This window comes from Onychostruthus taczanowskii, unplaced genomic scaffold (genome assembly GCF_017590055.1).
Source record: "Onychostruthus taczanowskii isolate IOZ18803 unplaced genomic scaffold, ASM1759005v1 scaffold198, whole genome shotgun sequence".
In the NCBI taxonomy this organism is placed as follows: Eukaryota; Metazoa; Chordata; class Aves; order Passeriformes; family Passeridae; genus Onychostruthus; species Onychostruthus taczanowskii.
In genome coordinates this window covers 161,983-185,551 of record NW_024499217.1, presented here as the reverse complement: position 1 = coordinate 185,551, position 23,569 = coordinate 161,983, and the positions used below count along the sequence as shown (strand labels likewise).

Here is a 23,569-nt window from a genome sequence, read left to right as displayed (position 1 = left end):
CCTCGGGAAGGGATAAATCCCGGTTCTGTGCCTGCAGGATCAGTTTAAATCTGCTGCTGCGTTACGTCGCTGCTGTGACAGCCCCGGGGTGAGCTGGGCACCTCATTTTACCCTGCTCGATCAGTTTAAATCTGCTGCTGCGTTACGTCGCTGCTGTGACAGCCCCGGGGTGAGCTGGGCACCTTGGCAGCCCCACTCACACGGGTTTTACCCTGCTTGGAGCGGGGGTCCCCCACCTGCAGCCCCTCATCCCCCAGAGGCAGCTCCCACCCAGAATCCCAGCATGGGAATCATGAATTCCCTCCGCAGCCCCAGATACCCCCAGCACGAAGGGCTGCCCTGGCACGCTGATGCCTCCTGGTTTTATCCTGATTTCATCCTGATTTTTTCCCAGGAAAAATAATGTGGATGAGAAAATCCTCCTGATTTCATCCCAGGAGGTGTCAGTGCCACAGCAGCGAGGGACCTGTGGAGGGGACACCCTGGGGACAGGGGACATTGTTGCCCAGAATTTCCCCTCCACCCACAATTGTCCTTTATGGGACAGTCAGTTTGTTCCCATCTCCCCCATCCCTGTTGCTGTATTTCCATGGTTGGACCCCTTCACCTAAAAGTAAGAATTTTTGACATAAAACTAAGAACTTTTCACTTAAAATTAAGAATCTTTCACTTAAAATGAACAATATCTAGCCTAAAATTAAGACATTTTCACCTAAAATTAAAAATTTTTAACCTAAAATTAATAATTTTTCACCTAATACAAAAGATCTTAATCAGAGCCTGCAGGTGGCTTTGGGCACTCCTGGGGACTCACAGAACCACTGAGGGTAGAAAACTCCCAGAGATGCATGAGCCCTCCCACCCTCAGCACAGCCATGGCCCCCACTGCCCACGTCCCCAAGTGACACATCCACAGGAATTTAAATCTGGGAGTGACTGGAGCCATACTGGGGGTGACTGCTAGCAACTGCAACGACACTGGGGACAAATGGCATCACACTGGGGTTAACTGGGTTAGTTAGAATTACTCTAGGAGCAACTGGAACTATACTGGGATCGTATTTGGAGCAGCTGGGCCCACGCTGGGGTAAAACTGACCACACTGGAAGTGTCTGGGAACACACTGCAGGTTACTAGAATAATTCCGGGAGTGTCTAGGAGGCGCTGGGATCACGCCGGGAGCGCGGGTGCACTGGGAGTAACCGGGATTGGACGGGGCGTGCCCGGCCCGGCCCGGGACTACAACTCCCGGCGTACTCCGCGCGGCGACCACGCCCCCGCTATGGCTCCTACAGCCAGGACTACGTGTCCCATCGCCCCCCGCGCCCGGCCGGAAGCGGCGCGATGGCGGCCCGAGCCCGGTCCGGTGCGGCCGCGGCCCCGGTTCCCCGCGGCCCCGCGGGCTGAGGCCGCGCCCGCCCGGTACCCTCTCCCGGTGCGCTCCCGGTCGTGCCATCGCCATGGCGCTCATCGAGGGCGTCGGCGACGAGGTGACGGTGCTGTTCGCGCTGCTGCTGGCGGCCGCCGTGCTGGGGCTCGCCTGGGCCTCCACGCGCGCCCCCGAGCCCGCGGCGCCGCCGGCTGAGGCGGCCCCGAGCACGGCCCCCGCCGAGCGCAAGGCCTCGACCCCGAACCCGGCCCCGGGCCCGGCCGACGGAGCGGCGGCCCCCGATGAGGCGGAGGGGCTGCGGCACCGGAACTCTCCCGCGGCCGCCGCCGAGGGCCCCGCCGAGCCCACGCTGCTGCTGCGGCTCAAGTTCCTGAACGACACGGAGCGCCTGGCGCGGGTGCGCCCCGGGGACACCGTCGGTGCGCTCAAGAGGTGAGGCGTGCGGCCGGGGGCGACTTGTCCCGGCTCGGGGACCCCTCCCCGCAGCACCTGGCAGGGGACAGCGCTGTCCCGGGACAAGCGGCCCGTGCCCGGGTGACCGTGCCCCGGTAGCCGTGCTTGGGGGGCCATGCCGGCAGGGGACACCTGGGGAGACTGATGGGCACAGGCACGCTGGGGTGTGAGGGCAGGGCAGGGCGGCAGGGTCACGGTGGGTGCGGTGGCAGGGGTGGACAGAGGGCACTGTCCCGGCAGGGCACAGCTGGGGCAGGCACAGGTGTGCGGGGCAGGGTGGGCGCACCCGGGGTGTGGATGAGGAAAGCGAGCTGGCAGGTGACACGGGGGTGGCTCAGCTGTGCGGGTGGGCGCAGGAGGTGGGACACAGGGACTTTACAGGAGATTTGGGGTTTTCAGGGGGGACTCCCAAATTTGGGGAGGAGTCTTGAGGGGTCTGGGGGAGCTTAAGGGGATTTGGGGGAGAATTTGGGGGAGTCTAAAGAGGGATTTGGTGTCTCCCGCAGGACCTACTTCCCGGGGCAGGAGCAGCAGGTGCGCCTGATCTACCAGGGGCAGCTGCTGCGCGACGACACCCAGAGCCTGGCGGGGCTGCACCTGGGCCACCTGAGCGTCCTGCACTGCCACCTGTCCCCGCCCAGCGCGGCCCCCGCGGCCCCCGGCAGCCCCGGTCCCCGCAGCCCCGCGCCCGCCGCGCTGGGCGTGGGCAGCCTGGCGCTGCCGCTCTTCGTGCTGCTGCTGGCCCTGCTCTGGTACCTGCAGCTGCAGCACCGACACGTCTTCACCGCCACCGCCACCACCTGCCTGGCCGGCCTCACCCTGCTCGTCACCTTCGTGGCCTTCGCCATGTACCGCAGATAGCGCGGCCCGGACCGGCCCCGGGACACTCGGAGCCTGCCAGCCCACCGGGGCCGTGCAGGGCTCTGCGTTCGGCGCACCGGGGGCACGTGGGGCCTGCCCGCCGCCCGAAGCGGGGCTGGGCCCTGGACCGTGTCCCCCAGGAGTCCCGAGCAGGCGCCCACCCAGCCCTGTGTGCACACGGGGGCTGTGGCGGGAGTGGGGGCTCAGCTACCTCGGGGGGGTCCCGGTGCCCCCGTCCCTGCATGGAGCATCCCCCCAGCCGCTCCGCCTGCTCCTCGGGTGCGGTCCGTGCCCCGTGAGCTTCTCCTCGTGGGACTACGGCCTGGCTCCTCCCGGGGTCCCAGTGCCTGGGGAGGGACGTGAGCCCCTGGGCTGCCGAGCGTCCTGCTGCCGGTGGGACGCGTTCCTGAGGTCGCTGTGCCGGGGAAGATTCGTGCCCCCAAGCGGTCCCGGTGCCGGGGGTGGCTGCACTCCCCACTGTCCCGGGGTCCCGATGCTGTCTTGGGGGGTGCCACCCCCCGCCGCCGTTGCGATTAAAGCGGACAGACTGTGACCGGCCGTGGCGTCCCGGCTGTGCTGCGCCGCGGGTCACCGGGGAACGGGAGGGGCGGGGCTCCGGGAGGGGCGGGGCCCGGCTCCTCCCGCCGCGCGCTCCGCAGCGCCGTAGCGCGCCTGCGCTGGTGGCACCGCCCCGCTCTCAGCCGAGCTCTCGCTCATTGGCGGAGGCGCGGCGCTGATTTGCATGCAGCGCGCGCCGGCCCCGCCCCGGAAGTGCCGCGCGTGGGGCGGGGCCGCAGGAAGATGGCGGCGGGGCTGCGCTCCCGGGCCGTGTCCGTGTCCCGGCGGCGCTGAGCGGCGGCGGTGGCGGCGGGAGCGAGCGGCCGCCAGCGCCATGTACGGCCGGGCCGGATGGGGGGGGGAAGGGCAGGGGATCCCGCCGGGGGGATCAGGGCGGGCCCGGTGCCGGTGGAGGTCGGGGTATGCCCGGGAGAGGGGCGGGGGACACCGGGCAGGCGGGAGGTCCCGGCGCCACGGGGCCGGGCGGGACGTGGGCCCGGACAGGGCGGGGGGTGGGATCCCGGTGGGTGGGGGAGTGCCCGCGCCCCCCGCCGTCCCGCGGCTCCCCCGTCACGGCGCCGCCGCTCTGTCCCGCAGGGTCCTCCGGAGCCGCGGAGCCCCCCGCGCCGCGCCGCCCCCGCCATGCTGTGCCCGCTGCTGTGCCCATGGCTCCGCGCTCTGACCCGGGCGGGCCCGCGGGGCCCGGCTGCCCGTGAGCGCCGCGGTGCCGCGATGTTCCCCGCCTGCTGCTGCGCCGGCAAGGCCAGGCCGCGGCTGCTGCTGCCCCTGGACCCCTACGGCCATGGGCTGCTGCCCACCGTGCACCCGGACGGCGGCCGGGGCCGGGCCCACGGCAAGAGGAAGAGCTGGAACTTCATCCACGAGAAGATGAGCTACGACACCTTCTTCACCATGAAGCGGCTGATCGAGCGCTCGCGCAGCGTGGGCGAGGTGCTGCGCTGGGTCACGCAGAACCCGGGCAAGGTGTCGGCCAGCCACTACCCCATAGCGCTTCACAAGCTGGGACAGCTCCTGCAGCAGCAGCCGGGGCCGCCCGCGGGCGCTGGGGACAGCCGCGGGCCCGCGGGGCAGGTGCTGGAGCAGCCCGAGTTCCACGTGCTGTGCCAGGCCATCGTCAGCGGCTGCGCCAAGTTCGACAACTTCAGCATCGTCAACTGCCTGTACGCGGCGGCCGCGCTGGGTGAGCCCCGGGCCCCGGGTGGGGAGCGCCCCGGGTGGGGAGCGCCCCGGGTGGGGAGCGCCCCGGGTGGGGAGCACCCCCGGTGGGGAGCGCCCCGGGTGGGGAGCACCCCGGGCCCCGGGTGGGAAGCGCGGCGCCGCGCGGGGCGCTTCCCTAGCGCTGGGTTTGCGGCAAACGGCTGTGACCACCGGGGGCTCTGGGCAGGGGGGTCTGCTCCTGCCGGGCAGGAGGCTGAGTGTCCCTGGCTGACCAGGAGGTCGGTGCTGGCCGGCCCTGCTTGGCGGGGTGTGTATCGGCCGCTCCTGAGCCGTGTCTAGTTGCAGCTTGAGTTCCAAGCCCTGAAAACCAGGAAACACCTGAGCGCTGATGGGGGACACCCTGGGTTTGGCTGCACTCTTGGAGGGCACAGGCCCCCATGTCACTGGGTGTTGCTGTGTTTGAGGTGTTTGGGTTCCTGTGCAGCTTCCTTGGGGTGCAGCTGAGCTGTAGAAGCTGCATCCCTGGGGGCTGTGTCCCAGGGAACGCTGCGTCCCAGAGGCTCCTCCTTCTGCGGGCTGGGGTGACCCTGCAGGTTCTGCTAGCAAGGGGATGGGGTCCACATCCAAAGAGGGGTGGGCAGCAGTGGATAGTGGGGCAGTAGGGGAAATCTTCCCCTCTGTCCCACTCAGGTGAGGCCCTACCTGCAGTGCTGCTTCCAGCTCTGAAGCCCAACAGCAGAAAGACAGGGAGCAAGGCCACGGAGATGCTCTGAGAGATGCTGGAGATGCTCTTCCCACTCAGGTGAGGCCCTACCTGCAGTGCTGCTTCCAGCTCTGAAGCCCAACAGCAGAAAGACAGGGAGCAAGGCCACGGAGATGCTGGAGATGCTCTGAGAGATGCTGGAGAGGGACTTTGGAGAAGGGCCTGGAGGGACAGGACAAGGGGGAATGGTTTCCCACAGCCAGAGGGCAGGGTTGATGGGTGTTGCTGTGTTTGAGGTGTTTGGGTTCCTGTGCAGCTTCCTTGGGGTGCAGCTGAGCTGTAGAAGCTGCATCCCTGGGGGCTGTGTCCCAGGGAACGCTGCGTCCCAGAGGCTCCTCCTTCTGCGGGCTGGGGTGACCCTGCAGGTTCTGCTAGCAAGGGGATGGGGTCCACATCCAAAGAGGGGTGGGCAGCAGTGGATAGTGGGGCAGTAGGGGAAATCTTCCCCTCTGTCCCACTCAGGTGAGGCCCTACCTGCAGTGCTGCTTCCAGCTCTGAAGCCCAACAGCAGAAAGACAGGGAGCAAGGCCACGGAGATGCTCTGAGAGATGCTGGAGATGCTCTTAGAGATGCTGGAGAGGGACTTTGGAGAAGGGCCTGGAGGGACAGGACAAGGGGGAATGGTTTCCCACAGCCAGAGGGCAGGGTTGATGGGATATTGGGAAGGAATTCTTCCCTCGGAGGGCTGGGAGGCCCTGGCACAAGTTGCTCAGAGAAGCTGTTGCTGCCCCATCCCTAGAAGTGCTCAAGGCCAGGTTGGAGCAACCTGCTCTAGTGGAAGGTGTCCCTGGTCACGGCAGGAGGTTGTAACTGGATGATCTTTAAGGTCCCTTCCAACCCAAACACTTCCAGGATTCCAGGACCTGGCGGGTGCCTGCGCTCCTTCCACGGCTCCCCCCGTCCTGTTCTTGTTCCCGTTCCCCGCAGCCTTGCCGGGCCAGGGCTCGGTGGAGCCGCCCGGCCGGGGTTGACGCAGTAACTCGAGCCCCTGCCGGGGCTGGGGGCGGTGCTGCCCGCCGTCCCGGGCCGGCGGCGCCGGGTGTTTGTTGACACTGAGCCGGAGCTGCCCTCGCCAGGCTCCCCGTGCTGGGCCCCCCACAGCTCTGCTGTGCCCCCCACTTTGTTCTGCCCCCTTGTCCCTCATTAACACAAACTCCAGCTTTCTTTTGAGGCCTTTTTACAGAACAAAGCGGCTGCTCAGACCAATTCTGCACATTCCCCCAGCTGAGTTCTGATTAACAATAACCCGCAGTGACTCGCCCTGCGCTGCCCTGCGGCCTGTGCCCGCCCAAATCCCGGGGTGATGGGGAACTCCAGGCCCCCCCAGTGCTCTTTGCCTCTGCTGAGGAGATCCCTCCTGACAGCCAAGGCACTGAGCCTGTGCCCAGGCCTGGATAACACGTCCTGAGCTGCAGGGAAGTGTTTCCCTGGGAGCCAGGTCGCACAAGCTAAAGCTGAGCTGGGAAACAGGAGAAGGTCAAAAAAGCCAAAGGATTAGTCCCTGCTGGAACAAACAGGGTTTAGTTTGGTCACATGGGATGTCACAGTTGTTTTCCAACCACAACTTTTTTTAATGAACTTTTTGAGGCGAGTTTTTTGAGTACCCAGAGCCCCTGGAAGTGCTCCAGGCCAGGTTGGAGCAACCTGGTCTAGTGGAAGTGTCCCTGCCAATGGCAAGGGGGCGGAACTGGATGGGATTTAAGGTTCCTTCCGACCCAAAACAGTCTGAGATTTTGGGATTCTATGAATTACTTGTCTGTGAGATGTTTGAGACTTAGGAAATGAACCTTGCTACTGCGGGTGAGCTGCAGGGCTCCCGTTCCAGTGGAAATGACCCCACAGCCCCACGCAGCGTTTCCCATTCTCGGTGCCTTGCCTTCCCCTCCCTTCCCTTCTCGGCTTGGTCACTGACCCAGCCATGGCAGCGGCCTCCTGCCCGAGCTCCGGAGGTGGTTGTGCTGTCCGTGGGGCTGAGCCGTGCCCGTCCCCCCGCAGGGCTGCCCGGGGAGTCCCCGCTCTTCTCGGTGCCTTGCCTTCCCCTCCCTTCCCTTCTCGGCTTGGTCACTGACCCAGCCATGGCAGCGGCCTCCTGCCCGAGCTCCGGAGGTGGTTGTGCCGTGGAGCTGAGGCTGTCCACGGGGCTGAGCCGTGCCCGTCCCCCCGCAGGGCTGCCCGGGGAGTCCCCGCTCGTGCGGGTGCTGGAGGACGAGTCCCGCAGCCGCCTGGGCCGCTTCAACCAGAAGGACGTGTCGATGGTGTTCAGCAGCGTGATGCGGCTGCACCCCTCCAGCCCCCACCCGCTGGTGGAGTCGTGCCTCAGCAGCCTGGAGCGGCACCTGGAGAAGGAGCGGCACCCCCAGACCCTCTTCCTGCTGCTCTCCTACTACCGGCTGCGGGCGCAGGCGCTGCAGGGCCACGCCGCCTCCGACCAGCAGCTCATCAACAACCGCAAGATCCTGCGCCTGGTGCGGCACACGCTGGGCCAGGTCAGCGCCATGAGGGAGCACGAGCTGGCGCTGCTGGACGAGATGCTGGCCCTGTGTGCCCAGGAGGCCAACAACAAGGCCCTGGAGGCCATCTTCAGCTCCCAGCTCTTCTACGAGAACCGGCAGGAGCGCTTCATTCGCAGCATGGCAGGTGAGGGGTGCCTGGGGTGCTGCCACCAGCCTTGGGGGTGCAGGGCTCTGGTCAGGCAGAGGACATAGGGTGGCAGCCTCGCAGACTCCTTCCCTGGCCCTGGATATGTTTGGGTGGTGCAGCCTCAGCTGGGACCCTGCTGAGCCCTAGAAGTAAGTGGAGCAGAAGGAGCCTTGTGTCATGGCCACCCTTGTCACTGACAGCTGAGCCCTTTGACAGGCTGGGAGCCCCCCATTCCTCTAGGGACTGGGAGGGATCAGGAGCCCCCCATTCCTCTAGGGACTGGGAGGGATCGGGAGCCCCCCATTCCTCTAGGGACTGGGAGGGATCAGGAGCCCCCCATTCCTCTAGGGACTGGGACTGGGAGGGATCAGGAGCCCCCCATTCTTTCGGGGACTGTTTTCCCACAGTGCCTTTGGGCTGGGCACAGTGGAGTTTTGGTGGGGTTTTGCAGAAGGCCCCCCTGTGCACATTCCAGCTGTGCTCCATCTGTGTCTTCTGGCTGTGTATGACAGCAGTCTGCCTCAGCCTCTCACCTGACCCATACCTGAGGGTTTTTATGAGCTGCCTGGCTTTTGAGGATTTTGGGACTGGCCCTCCTGTCCGGTCCTGTCCTCCCACCCCACCTGCCCAGGCTGTGGTGGCTGCAGAGGACCTGGGATGGGGACAGAGCTAGCCCCTGTGACGGCCTCCCTGCTGTGTTGGCTCGGCAGAGTGGCTGCCCCGGAAGGCAGAGAACCTCACCCCCTACACCATGGCCCTCATTGCCAAGTACGTGGCACGGCACCGGCTGCGCGAGCCGCGGCTGCTCGACACCATCGCCAACTTCCTGCTGAAGCGCGGCGAGCAGCTCGACAGCAAGGTGAGCGCTCCCTCCATCTGTGGGCACACCTGGGCGTGGGAGCCACGGCCCTTCTCCGTCACGAAGGGGCATTCCAGGGGACCAGGGGCCGTGCCCCAGTCCCGGCAGGTGCTGAGCATCCGTCTTTTCGCGGCACTGGGCAGGTGGCCCCGACCTGTCCCTTGTCCCATCCCGGCCCCACACGCCTCTCTTGCCGCAGGTGATCCAGAAGTTGGTGTTTCCCTTCAGCCGGATGAACTACCGTCCCTCCAACCACGGCGAGCTCTTCCCCAAGCTGGAGGCCATCTTGGAGCAGAAGGCCGGCAGCTCCCCACTGGCCACCGTCAACATCCTCATGTCCATGTTCCAGCTCAGCCACTTCCCGCAGACCGTCCTGCACCAGGTCTTCTCCCCGGGCTTCATCACCAATGTCATGAGTACGTGGGGCCGTTGCCGGGGCGGGGGTGTTCCCCGGCGGGGCCGGGGGGTGCCCGTGGGCAGCGGCGGCTCCACGTGCGCTCCCCGCAGGCAGCCCCTACGCGCTGATCGTGCGCCGGTACCTGTCGCTGCTGGACGCGGCCGTGGAGCTGGAGTTCCGCGAGTACAGCGGCCCCCGCCTCGACCCGCGCTACCGCGTGCTCATGTTCGAGCACGCCCTGACCGCCGACGAGGCCAACAGAAAGTACAGGTGAGGGGGCCAGGGCGAGCACCCTCTGCTGTCCCTCGCGGTGGGGACAGGGCCTGTCGCCTGCTCTGGCACATCCCACGGGGTGCGGGGATGACGGCCCCTACGGCGGCGCCAAAGCCTCTGGGGTAACACTCTAGAATCGCAGAATCATTTAGAATTGCAGAATTGTTGGGTTGGGAAAGCCTCGGAGACCTCACTGGAGAAGAGATGATATTCCTACAGGGAGAACTGGTTTGGAAGGACCTCCAAGTCCAGCCAGAGTTACCAACAGTGCGGGACAGAAGCTGGGTGCAGAGGCTCCCTTCCCAAGGCATTCTCACAGTCAGTGCCCTCTCTCTGCCACCCCAGCCTCACCACACCCCAAGCGTTTCGGGGGGTACCGCCTGCTGGAAGCAGGATGTACAGGAGGTCAGGAGACTGGTGTACAGGAGAAGGCTTTCAGATTGACAGTGAGAAGAGGGAAAAATCGGATCATGAAAATGCATCCTGCACATCCCATTTCCCTAGCAGGACCTGGGCAGAGGAGAAGGAAGGGTGCTTGCATGAAGGGACTGCACATCTGAATGAAGATGTCATAACAATGCTAGCCCCTGAGCCCACCTGTCCCCCAGCACTGCTAAGGCCACCGCTGACCATGTCCCCAAGTGCCACATCCACGTGGCTCAGAGATGAGGACTCCCCCCTGCCCTGGGCAGTGGTGCCAGGGCTAGCCAGCCCTTCTGGGGGCTTTTGGTGTCCCAATCCTGTGAGGAGATTTTCTGCAAAAGGAACTGGAGCCCATCCCCTCTTGACTCCCAACAGCAGAGCCCAAAACTCTAGGCCTCTGCATCCCGCTACTGGGATGCAGTACATCCACGTTGATGTACTCAACACCAGCAGTGCTGGGGGGACATGCCAGCCCCTGCAGTGCCCCCCTGATTGTCCCCTCCTTGCAGCTACAAGGGGCTGGTGGCCGAGGCGCTGCGACAGCTGGTGGGGGAGGAATGCTACCGGCAGGACGAGGTGCTGCCTCCTGGGTACTGCACAGGTAACCCCCAGGCTGTGGGCTGCCAGGTGGCATCTGAGGTGGGAGGTCCTGTGGGGCAGAAGGAGCTCTGGCTGCTTTGTCACTGCCTTCCCCGTGACACTGCCCTTGGGACAAAGCTCTCTGAGCCCTCCCACTGCAGAAGGGGGGTTCCCCTGTGTTTCTGTTTGCTGGCTCAGAGTCCCAACTGGGGCACAGAGTTCCCGAGCCTTGTCCCATCAGCTGCTGATCCCTGTTCTCTCTCCCGCAGACTTCCTGCTGTGGATCAACCGCTCAGGCACAGTGCTGCCTCTCTCACGCGTTCCAGCAGCTTCCAGGGCGCCCCCAGCCACGTCCCCCGTCACCATGTCCCTGCGGTCCAGCGTCCTCGCCCTCACCTCAGATTTGCAGGACTTTGCCCCGTTTGCTGCAGAGACGCCCAGCAGCCCCCCAGGCCCCCGGGAGAGTGGCCGGGCCGGGCGGTTCCTGCCGGCGCTCTGCCCGGCCCCGGGGGGGCCCTGCTTCCAGCCCCCCTCGGACTATTACTGCGGGCTGAGCAAGGAGCCGTCCCTGGCCAGCCCGGGCAGCTCCACGCTCAGCAGCCCCTCCGAGTGCCTCTCGGCGCCGCCGCCCGGCACCCCCGACTGCTCCCCCCGCGCCTCCACCACCTCGCTCTTCCAGTTCCCCATCGGCAAAATCCTGGAGGAGGAGGAGGAGGAGGCCGCCGGCTGCCCTGGCCAAGAGCACGGCTGCTTCCAGGGGGAGCAGCCCCAGGAGCAGCCTGAGGAGCGGAGCCCCCCGGGCAGCGAGGACGCCGGCCCCCCGCCCTCGCCGTGCCGGCCCAGCCCCAAGCGGGGCCCGGGCGAGGGGCCACAGGGAGCCGAGGAGATCCAGAGGTACGGGCAGGGCCGCGTGCTGTGCCCCATGTCCCTTCCAGCAGCACGGCCACCCTGGCACTGCCCTGGCCTCCTGCTCGCTGAGACCCTCAGCCCTGGCCCCTTCCTGCCCAGTGCCGTGGGGCACCCGCAGAGCCGTGTTCCCGCTGTGCTGGCGTGCTGGATACAGCTGTCCCTGCCGCCAGCAGGATCTGGGCTCAGTCGGGGTGCTGCTCTTCAGCTGCCATGGTGCTGGGGAGCAGGGTCCGTGGCGTGGGGTGACACCGCACTCCCTGCTGTCCCCTGTGCAGGGTGGTGCTGTCGGTCAATGACAAGTGGCACTACTGCCAGAACTCCGACATCCTGGTGGGCTCCCGGGCCATGAGGGACCGGCACCTGCGGCTGCTGGGATACTGTCTGGTGCAGGTAAGTGTTGCTTGCCCCCACCTCGGGGCCAGGGGACACGCTGGGTGATGGGCTCGGAGCTGGCATCCCCCTGGAAGGATGGGCCCGGACCTGGCATCCCCAGTGTAAACACTCCTGTCCCTGTGAGAGGAAGCAGGGATGACTCATCCTCATGTCTCCTCGCCCTCCCCCACCCCATGCAGGACTTTTTCCATGCAGCTGGTGGGTGACACCAGCCCTGATGGAAAGCAGGGACAAGGGACAGTCTGTCCTGTGAGCTAAGACCCAACCTGAGTGAGGGGAAGGGGAAGGGGAGGGTGCTCAGCCCAGGCTGGCAGACACAGCCACAGTGGTGGCATCGGGTGTAGGGCCACAGGGTGGAATTGGGTGGGGGGACACACGTGGGTCCACATGTGCTGACCTGTGATCCCATGTGCCGAGGGGGTAGGAGGGAGGTTGGGTCACCTTCTGTGCCAGTCCTGCCTGCCCTGGTTCCAGCCCCAGCTGTTCCCTGCTGAGTGCTGGGGCTGGGAGAGCCCTCAGGTGTGCAAACTCCAGGTGTTGGTTTAGGATGTGCAGCTCCACGTGCTTCTTTGTGGGTGGTTTTAGCCTGAGGACGAGTCTTTCTGAGGAAAATGGCGCTGGAAATGAGCCCTCTGTCCTGTTCACTCTTGCACTGCAGAGAGGATAAGGATTGCAGCCGCGCCTCCACCGTGCCATCCCACTGCCTTTCCCAAATAGTTCACTCCCTGCTGCCACCAGGCTGTGCCGGCCGCAGCTCCCTCCTCATTCTGGGGCTCAGCAGCCCAGAGCGCTGTGTTTGTGCAGAGCTCCAGGGTCCTGTGACTGCTGAGGAATCACCTGGGAGCTGCCCAGCAGTGTAGCTGGGCCGGGAGCAGGGCCAGCTCTCCCTTGAGCTGGTGTTTGGGCTGGGCTGGCCAGGGCTGTCTGTGTCCCTCCTGCAGAAGGCACAGCAGGGACCCAGCTGAAGTGACCTTCATTGCCAGACCCCGCCATGGGCAGCAACACCTTTAACTATCCCAATGCTCCAAGCCCCAATGTCCAGCCTGGCCTTGGACCCTTCCAGGGGCAGCCACAGCTTCCCTGGGCACCCTGTGCCAGGGCCTCCCCACCCTCCCAGCCAGGAATTCCTTCCCAATATCCCTTCTGTCCCTGCTCTCTGGCAGTGGAAGCCATTCCCCGTTGTTTTGTCCCTCCAGGCTCTTGACCTAAGTTTCTCTCCCAACTCTCTCAGAGCCCCTTCAGGCACTGGAAGGGGCTCTAAAGGGTCTCCCCAGAGCCTTCTTCTTCCAGGTGAACACCCCCAGCTCTCACCTGTGGGTTGAGGGGCTCCAGCCATCACAACCTTTATTGCTCCCCTGTGCTGCCAGTGGCTGGAGCGTGGCTCCCAATGACCCTCAGTCCTGCTCTGTGGGTGCTGCTGTTGGACCCGCAGGGTTCCCAGCCCCCCCAGTCCCCTGTCACCTTTCATGGAGGGTGCTGACAGGTGCTCGAGGGTGGGGTGAGACTCGAGGTTCCTTCCTCTGTGCCTGCAGCCCCTGTCCAGGGCTGAGCTCAGGCTGGACGAGCCTGGAGCTGGGCATTGTCTGCACTTGCCGTGCCCTCGGCAGGAGCCGCGCTGCCCTCCTTCTCCAGGGAGGGATCTGTGTCCTGGTTCTTCCGCCACACAGAAGGCTGAGTGAGGCTGGGGGCTGGGGGTGCAGGTGGGGCCAGACATGCTGTCACCCCTCTGACATGGTCCCTGTCCCCTCACAGCTGCCCTACACGGAGCTGGAGAAGGTGAGTGGCATCGAGGAGGCCAAGCACTACCTGCGGCAGAAGCTGAGGGAGCTGCGCTTCTGAGGGACGGATGCGGGGGGTGTGGGGGGCCAGGTGGGTGCTGCCAGCCCCTTCCCCTGTGCAGGGGGATACGGAGCTGCCCCCCATCCCGGGGGCTCAGGGGGATATGGAGATGCTCCCCATTGGGGAGCCAGGCTGTGGGGCCAGGCTGTGGGCACCTGCTCCTGCTGTGGGGCTGGGGGAGTGTGAGATTATTTATTGCCTTTATGGGGGGCCGGGATGTGACTTGAGGGGTGCTGGGGGGTGGGGGAGGTTACTGGGGAAGGTCCCTCATGGCCCCCCTGCCCCGGCTCTGCCACTTCAGCCCGGCCTGTTGCTGCTGTGGGGCCTGGCCTGGGCTTCTCTGGGCACCGGGGGCAATCCCTGTGTCCCCAGCACGGCTGCTGGGCCGGGGCGCAGGGGTCCCGGGGGGCTGCAGGGACGGTGTGCAGGGCCGGGAGCGGGTGTGCACATGGGGCTGTTCCCAGGGCCTGGGCCTGGAGGAGGGGGGTGTTAGGGAAGGGGGAACTTTCCAATAAAACTGGTGAAAAGCGTGCAAAGTCCGGTCTCTTTATTAGTTGAAGGCAGCGGGGGGCCCTAGCCCCCACCCCGGTAGCCCCCCAGGGACTGCTCGGAGCAGGCCTCCCCTGGCAGGGGGGTCCCCAGCACCTCTGCCCTGAGCCCCGCGCTCGGAATAAAGCTGTTTATTGCCTTGGAATTGCCTGTTCCATAAACCCCGGGGCTTCAGCTGACGCCTGAGGGTGGGGTGGGAGCCGAGGGGCTGCTCAGGGGCCGGGGGTCCTGGCCCGGGGGGCCCTGGCCCGGGGGGCGGGCAGCAGGTGTCCGAGGGGCTGAAGCGCGGGGCCGAGCCTGGGGCCGGCTCTCTTTGGCGGTGCCCTCCGAGGGCCTGGGGAGCGCAGGGCCCCGTCCCCCGGGCACGGCCGCTGCCCCCGGCCCCGCGCGGGGCTCCCGCCGGGCCCGGCGCCCGTGAGCCGCTGGCGCCGTCACACCGGCATCGGCATCTCGTTGTACTCGTCCACACCTTCCCGCTCGTCCAGGATGGGCTCGGCCTCGGCTGCGTCCAGCTGCAGGACACGGCGGCTGAGGGGCGGCCAGGGCACCCCGGGAGCCCCCCGGCCCCGGAGCCCCCCGATCCCCCGGGAGCCCCCGGCCCTGCCGCGCCGCGGGGCCCCGCGGTGCGGCCACTTACACACTTCATTTCCCGGTCGGTGAAGATGCGGCTGAGCAGGCACATGCGGAGCGGCACCGTGAGGATGAGGATGAAGGGGAAGGCGAGGGAGGCCACAGTGGACATGACGGCCCAGAGCACGGCCAGGCAGGCCAGCTGCAGCCCGGTGAACAGGTGCATGCGCAGCGTGCGCACCTGGGCACACAGGGCTGTCAGGGCTGGGGCTGAGCAAGGAGCCGTGCCCGGCCAGCCCGGGCAGCTCCACGCTCAGGACACACAGGGCGTCCCCCTGTGTCCCCCTCCCACGGGGGGCACAGCTTGGCCCGGGGTACCCACTCCCCCAGACACGGCCCCCCGAGCCCCCACTCTGCCCCCTAAACAAGGCTCTGCCACAGCCTGTGCTGCGGACACCGCAGCGCTCCCACACAAGGGCACCCCAGCCTGGCTGCTGTCCCAGACAAGGGTCCTGCCCCTAAGGATCCTCCCCAGGCCCCCTCCCCACCTTTTTGACATAGGTGACATCAGGGTGGTGCTTGGGGGGCATCAGCAGCAGCTGCAGGCGCTCGTAGAACTGGATGCCATTGAGGGAGGTGACGCCCATGTAGAGGAAGATGCCGAAGAGCACGGCCAGTGGGATCTGCCGCAGCAGGTCCCCGATGACGATGGACAGCCCTGGGCCGGAGCAGTGGCAGCCTGGGGAGGGGGCTCCGCACAGCCCTCCAGCCCCACTTGACCCCCTCACGTGGGGAGGGTCCCCATCCCTGTGTCCACTGGGGACAGGATGGCCACACCAATTCGGCCGGGGCTCAGGATGCCCCAGCTCCATTCCCCACACTGCCCCCTCCCCACCGCAGCCCCCCGTGGCTCCCCAGCCCCCTCCCCACGTCACTGCAGTCCCCCCAGCACCCGAGGGCCGGACCTACCAACCAGCACGGCCACCAGCAGCCCGGTGACCCGCTGCTCCTTCACCTCCTGGATCTTGGGCTTGTCCCCAGGTGCCACGGCCTTGCTCATGACGGTGAGGGCGTTGGCGTGGGTGACGGAGCGCACGGTGGCTGCGGCGAGCCACGGCAACCCGAAGAGCGCGAAGAAGCCGCCCATGGCCACGATGAGCAGGAGGTCGAGGTGGAACCCGGAGCCCTTCTGCAGCATCCGCTCCTTCTTGCTGATGATCAGCCTGGGAACCAGGGCAGACAGTTGGCACAGCACGGGCTCCCCCTGCCCCACCAATGCCCCCTGCCCGCCTCCACTGCACTCACGTGGTGATCTGGGTCTCCATGAAGATGAGGATGAAGACGAGGATGGCGGGGAGGCCGCTGGCCACCATCATCCACACAGGGAAGGCACTCTGCACCCCCAGGGGGTTGATCACCCAACCCCGCTTGTCTGGGGCTGTCACCGAGAACCCACTGGGCACACTCAGCTTCTGCAGGGGGAGACAAATGCTGAGAGGCACTGGCTGTGCCCCATAGAGTGAGGGGGGCCATGGAGGCTCCGGGACCCCCAGCAGCCAGACTCAGAGGGAGAGAGAAGGTCAGATGCTGGCACCGAGCAGGTGCAGCCCTGCTGGGAGCAGAAGGAGCTGCTGACCCGCAGCCAGGACAGTGGGATGGGGCACAGGGATCCCTAGGAGGGTGTGGGATTAGGTGTCCTGCCCAGGCAGTGGATGGTGGCTGCTCACCTGTGTGTAGGTGTCCTGGATGCTGTAGTCCACCAGCACCATCACCAGGATGGCGATGGGCACCCCAAAGTCCCCGATGAGCCTCCGGATCTGGGGGAACACCAGCGCCAGCCTGGCCACAGCCCTCCTGGTTCACCCCAGCCCCCCCAGGCTCACCCCAGCCCCCCCAGGCTCACCCCAGCCCCACGGCCGCACGGCCGTCCCCACGCACCCGTCCAGGGAAGAAGCGGCTGTTCTTGAACTTGCGCAGGAAGAAGGCGATGAAGAAGGTGCCAGCCATGAGCACGAGGGAGAGCAGCGCTGTGTTGGGCTGTCCCGTGACCTTGGTGACACCGCGGGCAGCCGGGCCGGTGGCCAGGGCTGTGGTGTTGGCCACGGCCACGCTGCCGTTGCCCCAGGCCTCAGCCGAGGTGTTGGTGCTCAGGCAGCCGTGCAGGGGGTGCTCTTGGAAGATCTGGAGCAGGAGGACGGGATGCTCAGCCCCATCCTGCCTGCACCAGCCCCCCCAGCTCACCCCCACGGCTCACCTTGGCCAGCTTGGAAAAGGTCTCATAGATGAAGATGAGGGAGATGAGAAAGGCAAAGATCTCCTGGGTGAAGCGGGAGACGAAGCGCACCAGGAAGCTGCCCTCAAAGGCCACCATGACCAGCACGATGAGGATGAGCCAAAAGCCAATCCAGACACGCCCCACCAGGTACTCCAGCTCGTTGGACGTGCAGAACTGCCCAGCCGTGCAGACAGACGGACGGACAGACGGGTGTCAGGATGGTCACGGGGCCGGGCAGAGCCCTGGCAGGAGGGCTGTGGGGACGTCTGCCCCGGGCAGCGGGGCTGGGGTGGGGGTGTCTCCCCAGCCCCCAGGGCAGACCCCAGCAGCTCACCGTGAAGAAGGCTTCCTCAAAGACCAGCAGCGGCCCCGAGAAGCCGATGACGAGCAGGGGCTGAGCACCCAGCAGGCAGAAGAGGACGCCCTGCAGCGACGTGGAGATGATCAGCTCCGACACCCCGATCAGGTCCTGCGTCTTCTCCCCTGCGGCAGCACAGGCTCAGGCACACCGTCGGGGTGGGCCCTGGGTCACAGCCCTGTCCCAGCACACACAGCGGGCAGCACCAGCCCCGCCTGCAGCCCCCGCGGGCTCCACACCCCACTCACCCAGCAGCCCCCCGAAGGTGATGGCGGGCGACAGCGCAGCGAAGTAGATGAAGATGACGGCAGCAATGCACTGGGGGTCCAGCGCGTCACGGAAGTCGCTCAGGTACTGGGGGTACCTGCGCCGCACGTCCCGGATCAGCCCCCCGAAGGGGCGGCCCGTGCGCCTCAGGGGGTCGTCGTCCTCCTCGGCCTCGTCCTCCACCACCTTCAGCTTCAGCAGAGCTGGGGGCGAGCGGATGCGCAGACAGACAGTGAGACCCCAACAGCGGGGACACCCCAAACCCTGCCCTGGCCCCAGCCCTGGCCCTGGCACCTTTCTCCTCAGGGGACTTGGGCTCCAGCAGCAGCCTTCGCTCCTGCTCCATCCTCTTCTTCAGCATCTCGCGCTGGAAGTGGGCGACGCTGCGCAGCAGCTCCTCACCCTGCACCTCGGACGGCGGCAGCACCACGCTGCAGTCCAGGAACTCGTTGATGGCATTCAGAAGGTCGTGACGGTCGTCAGCCAGGTAGGCAGCCTCGTGGAATTGCTGGGGGGCCATGGCAGGGTCAGTGCCCACACCACAGCTCTGTGGCTCCTGAGAGCCCGGTGCCACACAGCCCCAAACCCACGGCCTCGCGATGGCCCCGTCCTGGCACGGCCCTGAGCCCCCAGCCCTGCCAGAGCCCTGGCCCCCACCCAGTATGGCCAAGAGACCCCAACATGGCAAGGCCCAACTGCTATCCTGGCGTGGCCCCAAGCTCCCCAGCCCCGACAGGACTCCAAGTCCTCATCCTGGCATTTCTCTGAGACCCTGGGTCCTCCAGCCCATCCCATCTGAGTCCTGAGCTGCCGGCCCCATCACAGCCCCAAACCCCCAGTCCAGTGCTGTCTCAAGACCATAGTCCCAGCAGGACCCTGAGCCCCCAGCCCTGGCACAAAACCCCTGAGCTCCCTGCCCTGCACAGCCTCGAGCACCCCCCCAGCAGAGCCCTGCACCCCCATCCTGGTACAGCCCCAAACCCCTGAAGCGGGCACGGCCTGAGCCCCCGGCCGGCAGGGACCTTGTCGGACATGAGGGTGGAGATGGAGCGCCCAATCTCGTGGTAGTCCATGTGGGTGCTGCTGGGGCCCAGCAGCACGAAGAGGAACCGCACAGGCACGGGCACCTCCAGCACCGCGTCCAGCTCCACGGCCTCCTGCAGCCGCACGAAGGCCATGGTGGGCTGGTCCAGGAACTCCACGCAGCCTGGAGGGCACCGGGGACACGGGGGTCACCGGGGTGCCTGGCACGCGCTGCCCACACCCCCAGCCTGCCCACCCCTCCATACCCACGAGCACCACTGTGGCCTCGGCGTTGTCCGGGATCTTCTCCAGCAGCTTCAGCTCGTGCTTTGACTTGGAGCGAGTGATGCCGGCTGGGGGTGTGGGCGTGAGGACCTCCCTCTGTGGGGACAGAGTGGGCGACCGGGGTCAGGGCCCTTCCCCAGGGCTCGGGCAGGGCTGGGGGCCGCGGCACCCACCTCCCGCTCCACGTCGACGCGCGTGTCGTGCTCGCCGGCGTGGCCGGCTATGAGGGGCTCGGTGACGGCTGGCTCGCTGCCCTCAGCCACGTGGTTGGTGCTGTGGTGGTGCACGAGCAGGGAGCCCAGGCTGCCCGCCGAGATGTTCCGCGGGAAGGAGAACTCCTTCTCGTCGCTCGGGTGGCTGCGGGACGGGGCCAGGGCTGTCCGTGGTGGCCCAGCGGCACAGCCATCGCCAGGACCCCAGGGACAGCGTCAGCCCCACGGCTCAGGGAGCACAGCCCGGGGGGAAGGGGCTGTGTTCGTGCCCCCTGCCCACCTGTGCTTGAGCAGCAGCGCCCGCAGCACGTTGGCACGGTCCTCAGCCCGGATCTGGTCCGTGATGACCATCTGCTCCACCACCTGGTGAGCCACCCCCGGCAGCGTCTTTTGGTCCAGGTCCAGGAGCACAGCCCCTGGGAAACGGAGGGGTGCTGAGGCCAGCAGGGACAGGACCCCACCTCACCATGGGCCCCACGGGGTGGCCTCCACCTCCCTACCGTGGGCCAGGGTCTTGCGGAGCTCCAGGAGGCTGCGGAAGGAGAGGGAGGCCACATGTGGCTTGCCCCAGCGATCTGTCTCCTCCTCCACGTCCTCCTCAAACTTGATCCAGCGCGCCGTCTCCTTCCACTGCAGCTCCTGGTTCTTGTCCAGCACCAGCTCGTTCAGCTCCACAAACACCTGCAGCACGGCTGGGTCAGTGCTGTGACCCCAGGGCCCCCAGGGCCCCCGTCCCTGCCCGTCCCTGCCCAGGAGCCCGCACCTCGTGGGGCTGCCGGTCCTGCTTGCGCTGCCGCGTGCTGGGCTCCTTGTGGTCCTTGCTGACGTGCACCACCTGTGCCTTGGCGCTCTTCCGCACCAGGTGCCGGCGCACGCCCGGCACGTCCTCAAAGCGGTGACCTGCGGGGGTCAGCAGCGGGGGACACTGAGCCCTGCCACGGGCGGCCGTGGAGCTGTGGGAGATATCCTGCCTGGGATAGCTCAGGGCACAGCCATCGTCCCACTGCTGAGGGCAAGTGCCGCAGCTTTGGGGGGTCACTCGGTCACCGCCAGCAATGCCACCAGCCACGGTGGCTCCTGGCACCAGCGTCACCTGCTCCCTGTGTGCCCACCCGTGGCCACTGGCACATGGGCTCTGCCCTGGCTGTGCTCCCCTGGGAGCTCCACAGCATCACCCACCACCCTGAGAGTCCTGGGCTGTGAATCCCTGGGGCTGCTGAGGGCCCAGTGGAGCCACCACCACTGCTACTGCTGTCACTGGCTGCAGCTGCCCCGGGCCCAGCTCCTGGCACCAGGGATGGATCCCCTGTGGTTGTGCCTAGCACTGGGAGCAGGGTCAGTGCCTGCACCCAGCCCAGCTTGGCTGCAGCCACAAGGCAACTTGGCACTGCCAGCCCCACCATCCCAAACCCACCATCCCCAGCACTGCCAGCCCCACCATCCCAAACCCACCATCCCCAGCACTGCCAGCCCCACCATCCCAAACCCACCATCCCCAGCACTGCCAGCCCCACCATCCCAAACCCGCCAGCCCCACCATCCCAAACCCACCATCCCCAGCACTGCCAGCCCCACCATCCCAAACCCACCATCCCCAGCACTGCCAGCCCCACCATCCCCAGCACTGCCAGCCCCACCGTCCCCAGCCCCCCTCCACTGTCCCACCGCACTCGCCCGACACAGAGTGGCCGCCAGGGCAGCCCCAGGTGCACGGCCCCCACTCACTCACTCTTCATGTAGTCCAGGTCAGCCGAGGCCAGTGTCTGTGCCTCCGACTCGTCCGTGGGCATGCTCTGGTAGCGGTCCTGCTCGGCAGCCGTCATGCTGCCGATGCAGCGCCGCTCGTGCAGGTTGTAGCTGCGGTGCCCCGGCTGCGACTTCGGCGCAGGGCGGCCCGGGGACCCAGCCTCGGCGGCTGCCCCCTCCCCCAGAGCCCCCTGCTCTGCATCCGGGCTGCAAGGCAGGAGCCCAGCTCAGTGCTGTGCCCCCAGTCCTGCCACGGGGTACGGGAGGGGCTGTCCAGCCCCCACCCCGGCCAGAGGATGCTGCCCACACCCCGGGAGCCCAGCTCCCCAACCCCAGCTGACCTGCTGGCCTGGGCTTCCCTCGGGGCCGTGCCCCCTCGGGGCTCGGGGGGGGAGCCGGGCAGAGCCGCGGGGGCTGCCGGCTCCTCTGCCTGCCGCTCGGTCACCTCATCCTCCTGCAGGAAGAACTGGGGGGGCAGCGGGTGAGCTGTGTGCCCGGACACGCTGAGCCGGGGGGGCACAGCGCCGCCCCACCCCTGCCCTGCCCTCACCTGCACTGCCTCGGCTGGCCCGGGCTGCCGCAGCTCCTCCGCCGACCGCTCCGTCTCCGTGTCGCACGCGTCATCCTCATCCTCTTCAGCCTCCTCGATGGTGGGGGTCTCTCCGGGGACAGAGGCACGCCGGGCCTTCTTTTTGCCCTTTTTCGGGATCCCCTTCTTGCGGCGGGCGTCAGAGGGCAGGTGCGTGGAGAGCGGGTGGTGGATGTGGTGGGACGACTGGCGGTGGTCTGGGGGGAGCGGGAGTTGGTGCTGTGTTCCCTGCCCATTTCCTGCCAGCTCCCCACTCCCTGCTTGCCCCCTGTCCGCTCCCTATCCGTCCCCCGCTCCGAGCCCGCCCTTGGCCCCGCTCACACTCGAAGTCCTCCTCGCCGTAGCTGCGCCCGGCCTCCTCGGCGTTGCGGGGGTGAGCGTCGTTCAGGATCTCCTCGAAGCGCTCCACGCCCAGGGCCTTGTTCAGGTCCTTCTCCTCCTCCTCCTCCTCGCCGAAGGCAGGTGAGCCGGCGCCCAGCGCCTCCTGCTCGGGCTGCGGGCAGGGAGCAGGGATGAGCGGGCACCGCCGTCAGCCCCAGCGCGCCCCGGTCACACAGCCCCGCCACAGGGGCGCCCCGGAGGGGCGGGCTGAGCCACGAAGGCACCCAGGGGTGGGCACCCCTCCCTGGGCTGGGCACCCCTGCCCTGAGCTGGGCACCCCTGCCCTGAGCTGGGCACCCCTGCCCTGAGCTGGGCACCCCTGCCCTGAGCTGGGCACCCCTGCCCTGAGCTGGGCACCCCTGCCCTGAGCTGGGCACCCCTGCCCTGAGCTGGGCACCCCTGCCCTGAGCTGGGCACCCCTGCCCTGAGCTGGGCACCCCTGCCCTGAGCTGGGCACCCCTGCCCTGAGCTGGGCACCCCTGCCCTGAGCTGGGCACCCCTGCCCTGAGCTGGGCACCCCTGCCCTGAGCTGGGCACCCCTGCCCTGAGCTGGGCACCCCTGCCCTGAGCTGGGCACCCCTGCCCTGAGCTGGGCACCCCTGCCCTGAGCTGGGCACCCCTGCCCTGAGCTGGGCACCCCTGCCCTGAGCTGGGCACCCCTGCCCTGAGCTGGGCACCCCTGCCCTGAGCTGGGCACCCCTGCCCTGAGCTGGGCACCCCTGCCCTGAGCTGGGCACCCCTGCCCTGAGCTGGGCACCCCTGCCCTGAGCTGGGCACCCCTGCCCTGAGCTGGGCACCCCTGCCCTGAGCTGGGCACCCCTGCCCTGAGCTGGGCACCCCTGCCCTGAGCTGGGCACCCCTGCCCTGAGCTGGGCACCCCTGCCCTGAGCTGGGCACCCCTGCCCTGAGCTGGGCACCCCTGCCCTGAGCTGGGCACCCCTGCCCTGAGCTGGGCACCCCTGCCCTGAGCTGGGCACCCCTGCCCTGAGCTGGGCACCCCTGCCCTGAGCTGGGCACCCCTGCCCTGAGCTGGGCACCCCTGCCCTGAGCTGGGCACCCCTGCCCTGAGCTGGGCACCCCTGCCCTGAGCTGGGCACCCCTGCCCTGAGCTGGGCACCCCTGCCCTGAGCTGGGCACCCCTGCCCTGAGCTGGGCACCCCTGCCCTGAGCTGGGCACCCCTGCCCTGAGCTGGGCACCCCTGCCCTGAGCTGGGCACCCCTGCCCTGAGCTGGGCACCCCTGCCCTGAGCTGGGCACCCCTGCCCTGAGCTGGGCACCCCTGCCCTGAGCTGGGCGCCCCTACCTTGGGCTGGGCTCCCCTGCCTTGGGCTGGGCGCCCCTGCCCTGGGCTGGGCACCTCTGCCTGGGCTGGGCGCCCCTCCCTGGGCTGGGCACCCCTGCCTTGGGCCGGGCACCCCTCCCTTGGCTGGGCACCCCTACCCTGGGCTGGGCACCCCTCCCTGGGCTGGGCACCCCTCCCTGGGCCGGGCACCCCTGCTTGGGCTGGGCACCCCTCCCTGGGCCGGGCACCCCTGCCCAGGGCTGGGCACCCTGCATCATTCCCACCCCCAGCACGCCCGGCCTCAGCGCTGTGCGCCGGTGTCACCTCCACCCCATGTGCCACAGCACCGCAGCTCCAGGCCCTGGGCTGTGCCCCGGGTATCCCGTGCCCTGCTCTCCTCCGAACGGGACCCAGCCCCCCCAGCGCGGTGCCCCTGGACAACCCCAGCCCCCCCAGCGCGGTGCCCCGGTGCCGTGCCCCCCACCCCCCCAGTGCTGGCCCTGCCCCCGCAGAGCC

The 23,569-nt window shown here is 67.4% G+C and overlaps 3 protein-coding genes across 4 annotated transcripts in view; 2 read left to right on the top strand and 1 right to left on the bottom strand.

Moving 5' to 3' along the window:
* The first annotated feature begins 1,320 nt into the window (after window positions 1–1,320).
* TMUB1 (transmembrane and ubiquitin like domain containing 1) lies at window positions 1,321–3,257 on the top strand. Its single transcript, XM_041402373.1, has 2 exons — window positions 1,321–1,822; window positions 2,350–3,257. Exons 1-2 carry the CDS (start codon window positions 1,461–1,463, stop codon window positions 2,702–2,704), a joined length of 717 nt encoding a protein of 238 aa, XP_041258307.1. The 5' UTR covers window positions 1,321–1,460; the 3' UTR covers window positions 2,705–3,257.
* Window positions 3,258–3,401: 144 nt separating this feature from the next.
* On the top strand, window positions 3,402–14,044 carry FASTK (Fas activated serine/threonine kinase). The gene is made up of 10 exons (XM_041402366.1): window positions 3,402–3,598; window positions 3,860–4,463; window positions 7,371–7,841; window positions 8,555–8,703; window positions 8,903–9,119; window positions 9,211–9,370; window positions 10,306–10,397; window positions 10,645–11,269; window positions 11,560–11,674; window positions 13,430–14,044. Exons 2-10 carry the CDS (start codon window positions 3,905–3,907, stop codon window positions 13,514–13,516), a joined length of 2,475 nt encoding a protein of 824 aa, XP_041258300.1. The 5' UTR covers window positions 3,402–3,598; window positions 3,860–3,904; the 3' UTR covers window positions 13,517–14,044.
* A 4-nt stretch (window positions 14,045–14,048) lies between these two features.
* The window catches only part of SLC4A2 (solute carrier family 4 member 2), a 17,272-nt gene continuing 7,751 nt past the window's right edge, over window positions 14,049–23,569 (bottom strand). The window contains exons 3-23 of one of the 2 annotated variants that reach the window (XM_041402365.1): window positions 21,712–21,883; window positions 21,352–21,587; window positions 21,143–21,267; window positions 20,785–21,008; window positions 19,819–19,955; window positions 19,556–19,736; window positions 19,336–19,471; window positions 19,017–19,200; window positions 18,825–18,939; window positions 18,558–18,742; window positions 17,830–18,043; window positions 17,517–17,738; window positions 17,245–17,393; window positions 16,890–17,084; window positions 16,574–16,816; window positions 16,363–16,452; window positions 15,941–16,107; window positions 15,605–15,858; window positions 15,184–15,353; window positions 14,703–14,876; window positions 14,049–14,577 (exon numbers count right to left, since the gene is read on the bottom strand). In XM_041402365.1, coding sequence (XP_041258299.1) covers window positions 14,497–14,577; window positions 14,703–14,876; window positions 15,184–15,353; window positions 15,605–15,858; window positions 15,941–16,107; window positions 16,363–16,452; window positions 16,574–16,816; window positions 16,890–17,084; window positions 17,245–17,393; window positions 17,517–17,738; window positions 17,830–18,043; window positions 18,558–18,742; window positions 18,825–18,939; window positions 19,017–19,200; window positions 19,336–19,471; window positions 19,556–19,736; window positions 19,819–19,955; window positions 20,785–21,008; window positions 21,143–21,267; window positions 21,352–21,587; window positions 21,712–21,883 — 3,654 coding nt within the window. In that variant the 3' untranslated portion in view covers window positions 14,049–14,496. Of the gene's footprint in view, window positions 14,578–14,702; window positions 14,877–15,183; window positions 15,354–15,604; window positions 15,859–15,940; window positions 16,108–16,362; window positions 16,453–16,573; window positions 16,817–16,889; window positions 17,085–17,244; window positions 17,394–17,516; window positions 17,739–17,829; window positions 18,044–18,557; window positions 18,743–18,824; window positions 18,940–19,016; window positions 19,201–19,335; window positions 19,472–19,555; window positions 19,737–19,818; window positions 19,956–20,784; window positions 21,009–21,142; window positions 21,588–21,711; window positions 21,884–23,569 lie in introns of both variants that reach the window. The other variant, XM_041402363.1, reaches the window with a different exon arrangement.

What these genes read in the sequence shown, in the direction of transcription:
- TMUB1 (XM_041402373.1), top strand. Translation starts at nt 1,461, where the DNA reads ATGGCGCTCATCGAGGGCGTCGGCGACGAGGTGACGGTGCTGTTCGCG. An exon ending in ACCGTCGGTGCGCTCAAGAG is followed by an intron (nt 1,823 to 2,349) that starts GTGAGGCGTGCG and finishes TGTCTCCCGCAG; the next exon opens with GACCTACTTCCCGGGGCAGG.
- FASTK (XM_041402366.1), top strand. Translation starts at nt 3,905, where the DNA reads ATGCTGTGCCCGCTGCTGTGCCCATGGCTCCGCGCTCTGACCCGGGCG. An exon ending in CTTCATCACCAATGTCATGA is followed by an intron (nt 9,120 to 9,210) that starts GTACGTGGGGCC and finishes CGCTCCCCGCAG; the next exon opens with GCAGCCCCTACGCGCTGATC. An exon ending in TGGGATACTGTCTGGTGCAG is followed by an intron (nt 11,675 to 13,429) that starts GTAAGTGTTGCT and finishes GTCCCCTCACAG; the next exon opens with CTGCCCTACACGGAGCTGGA.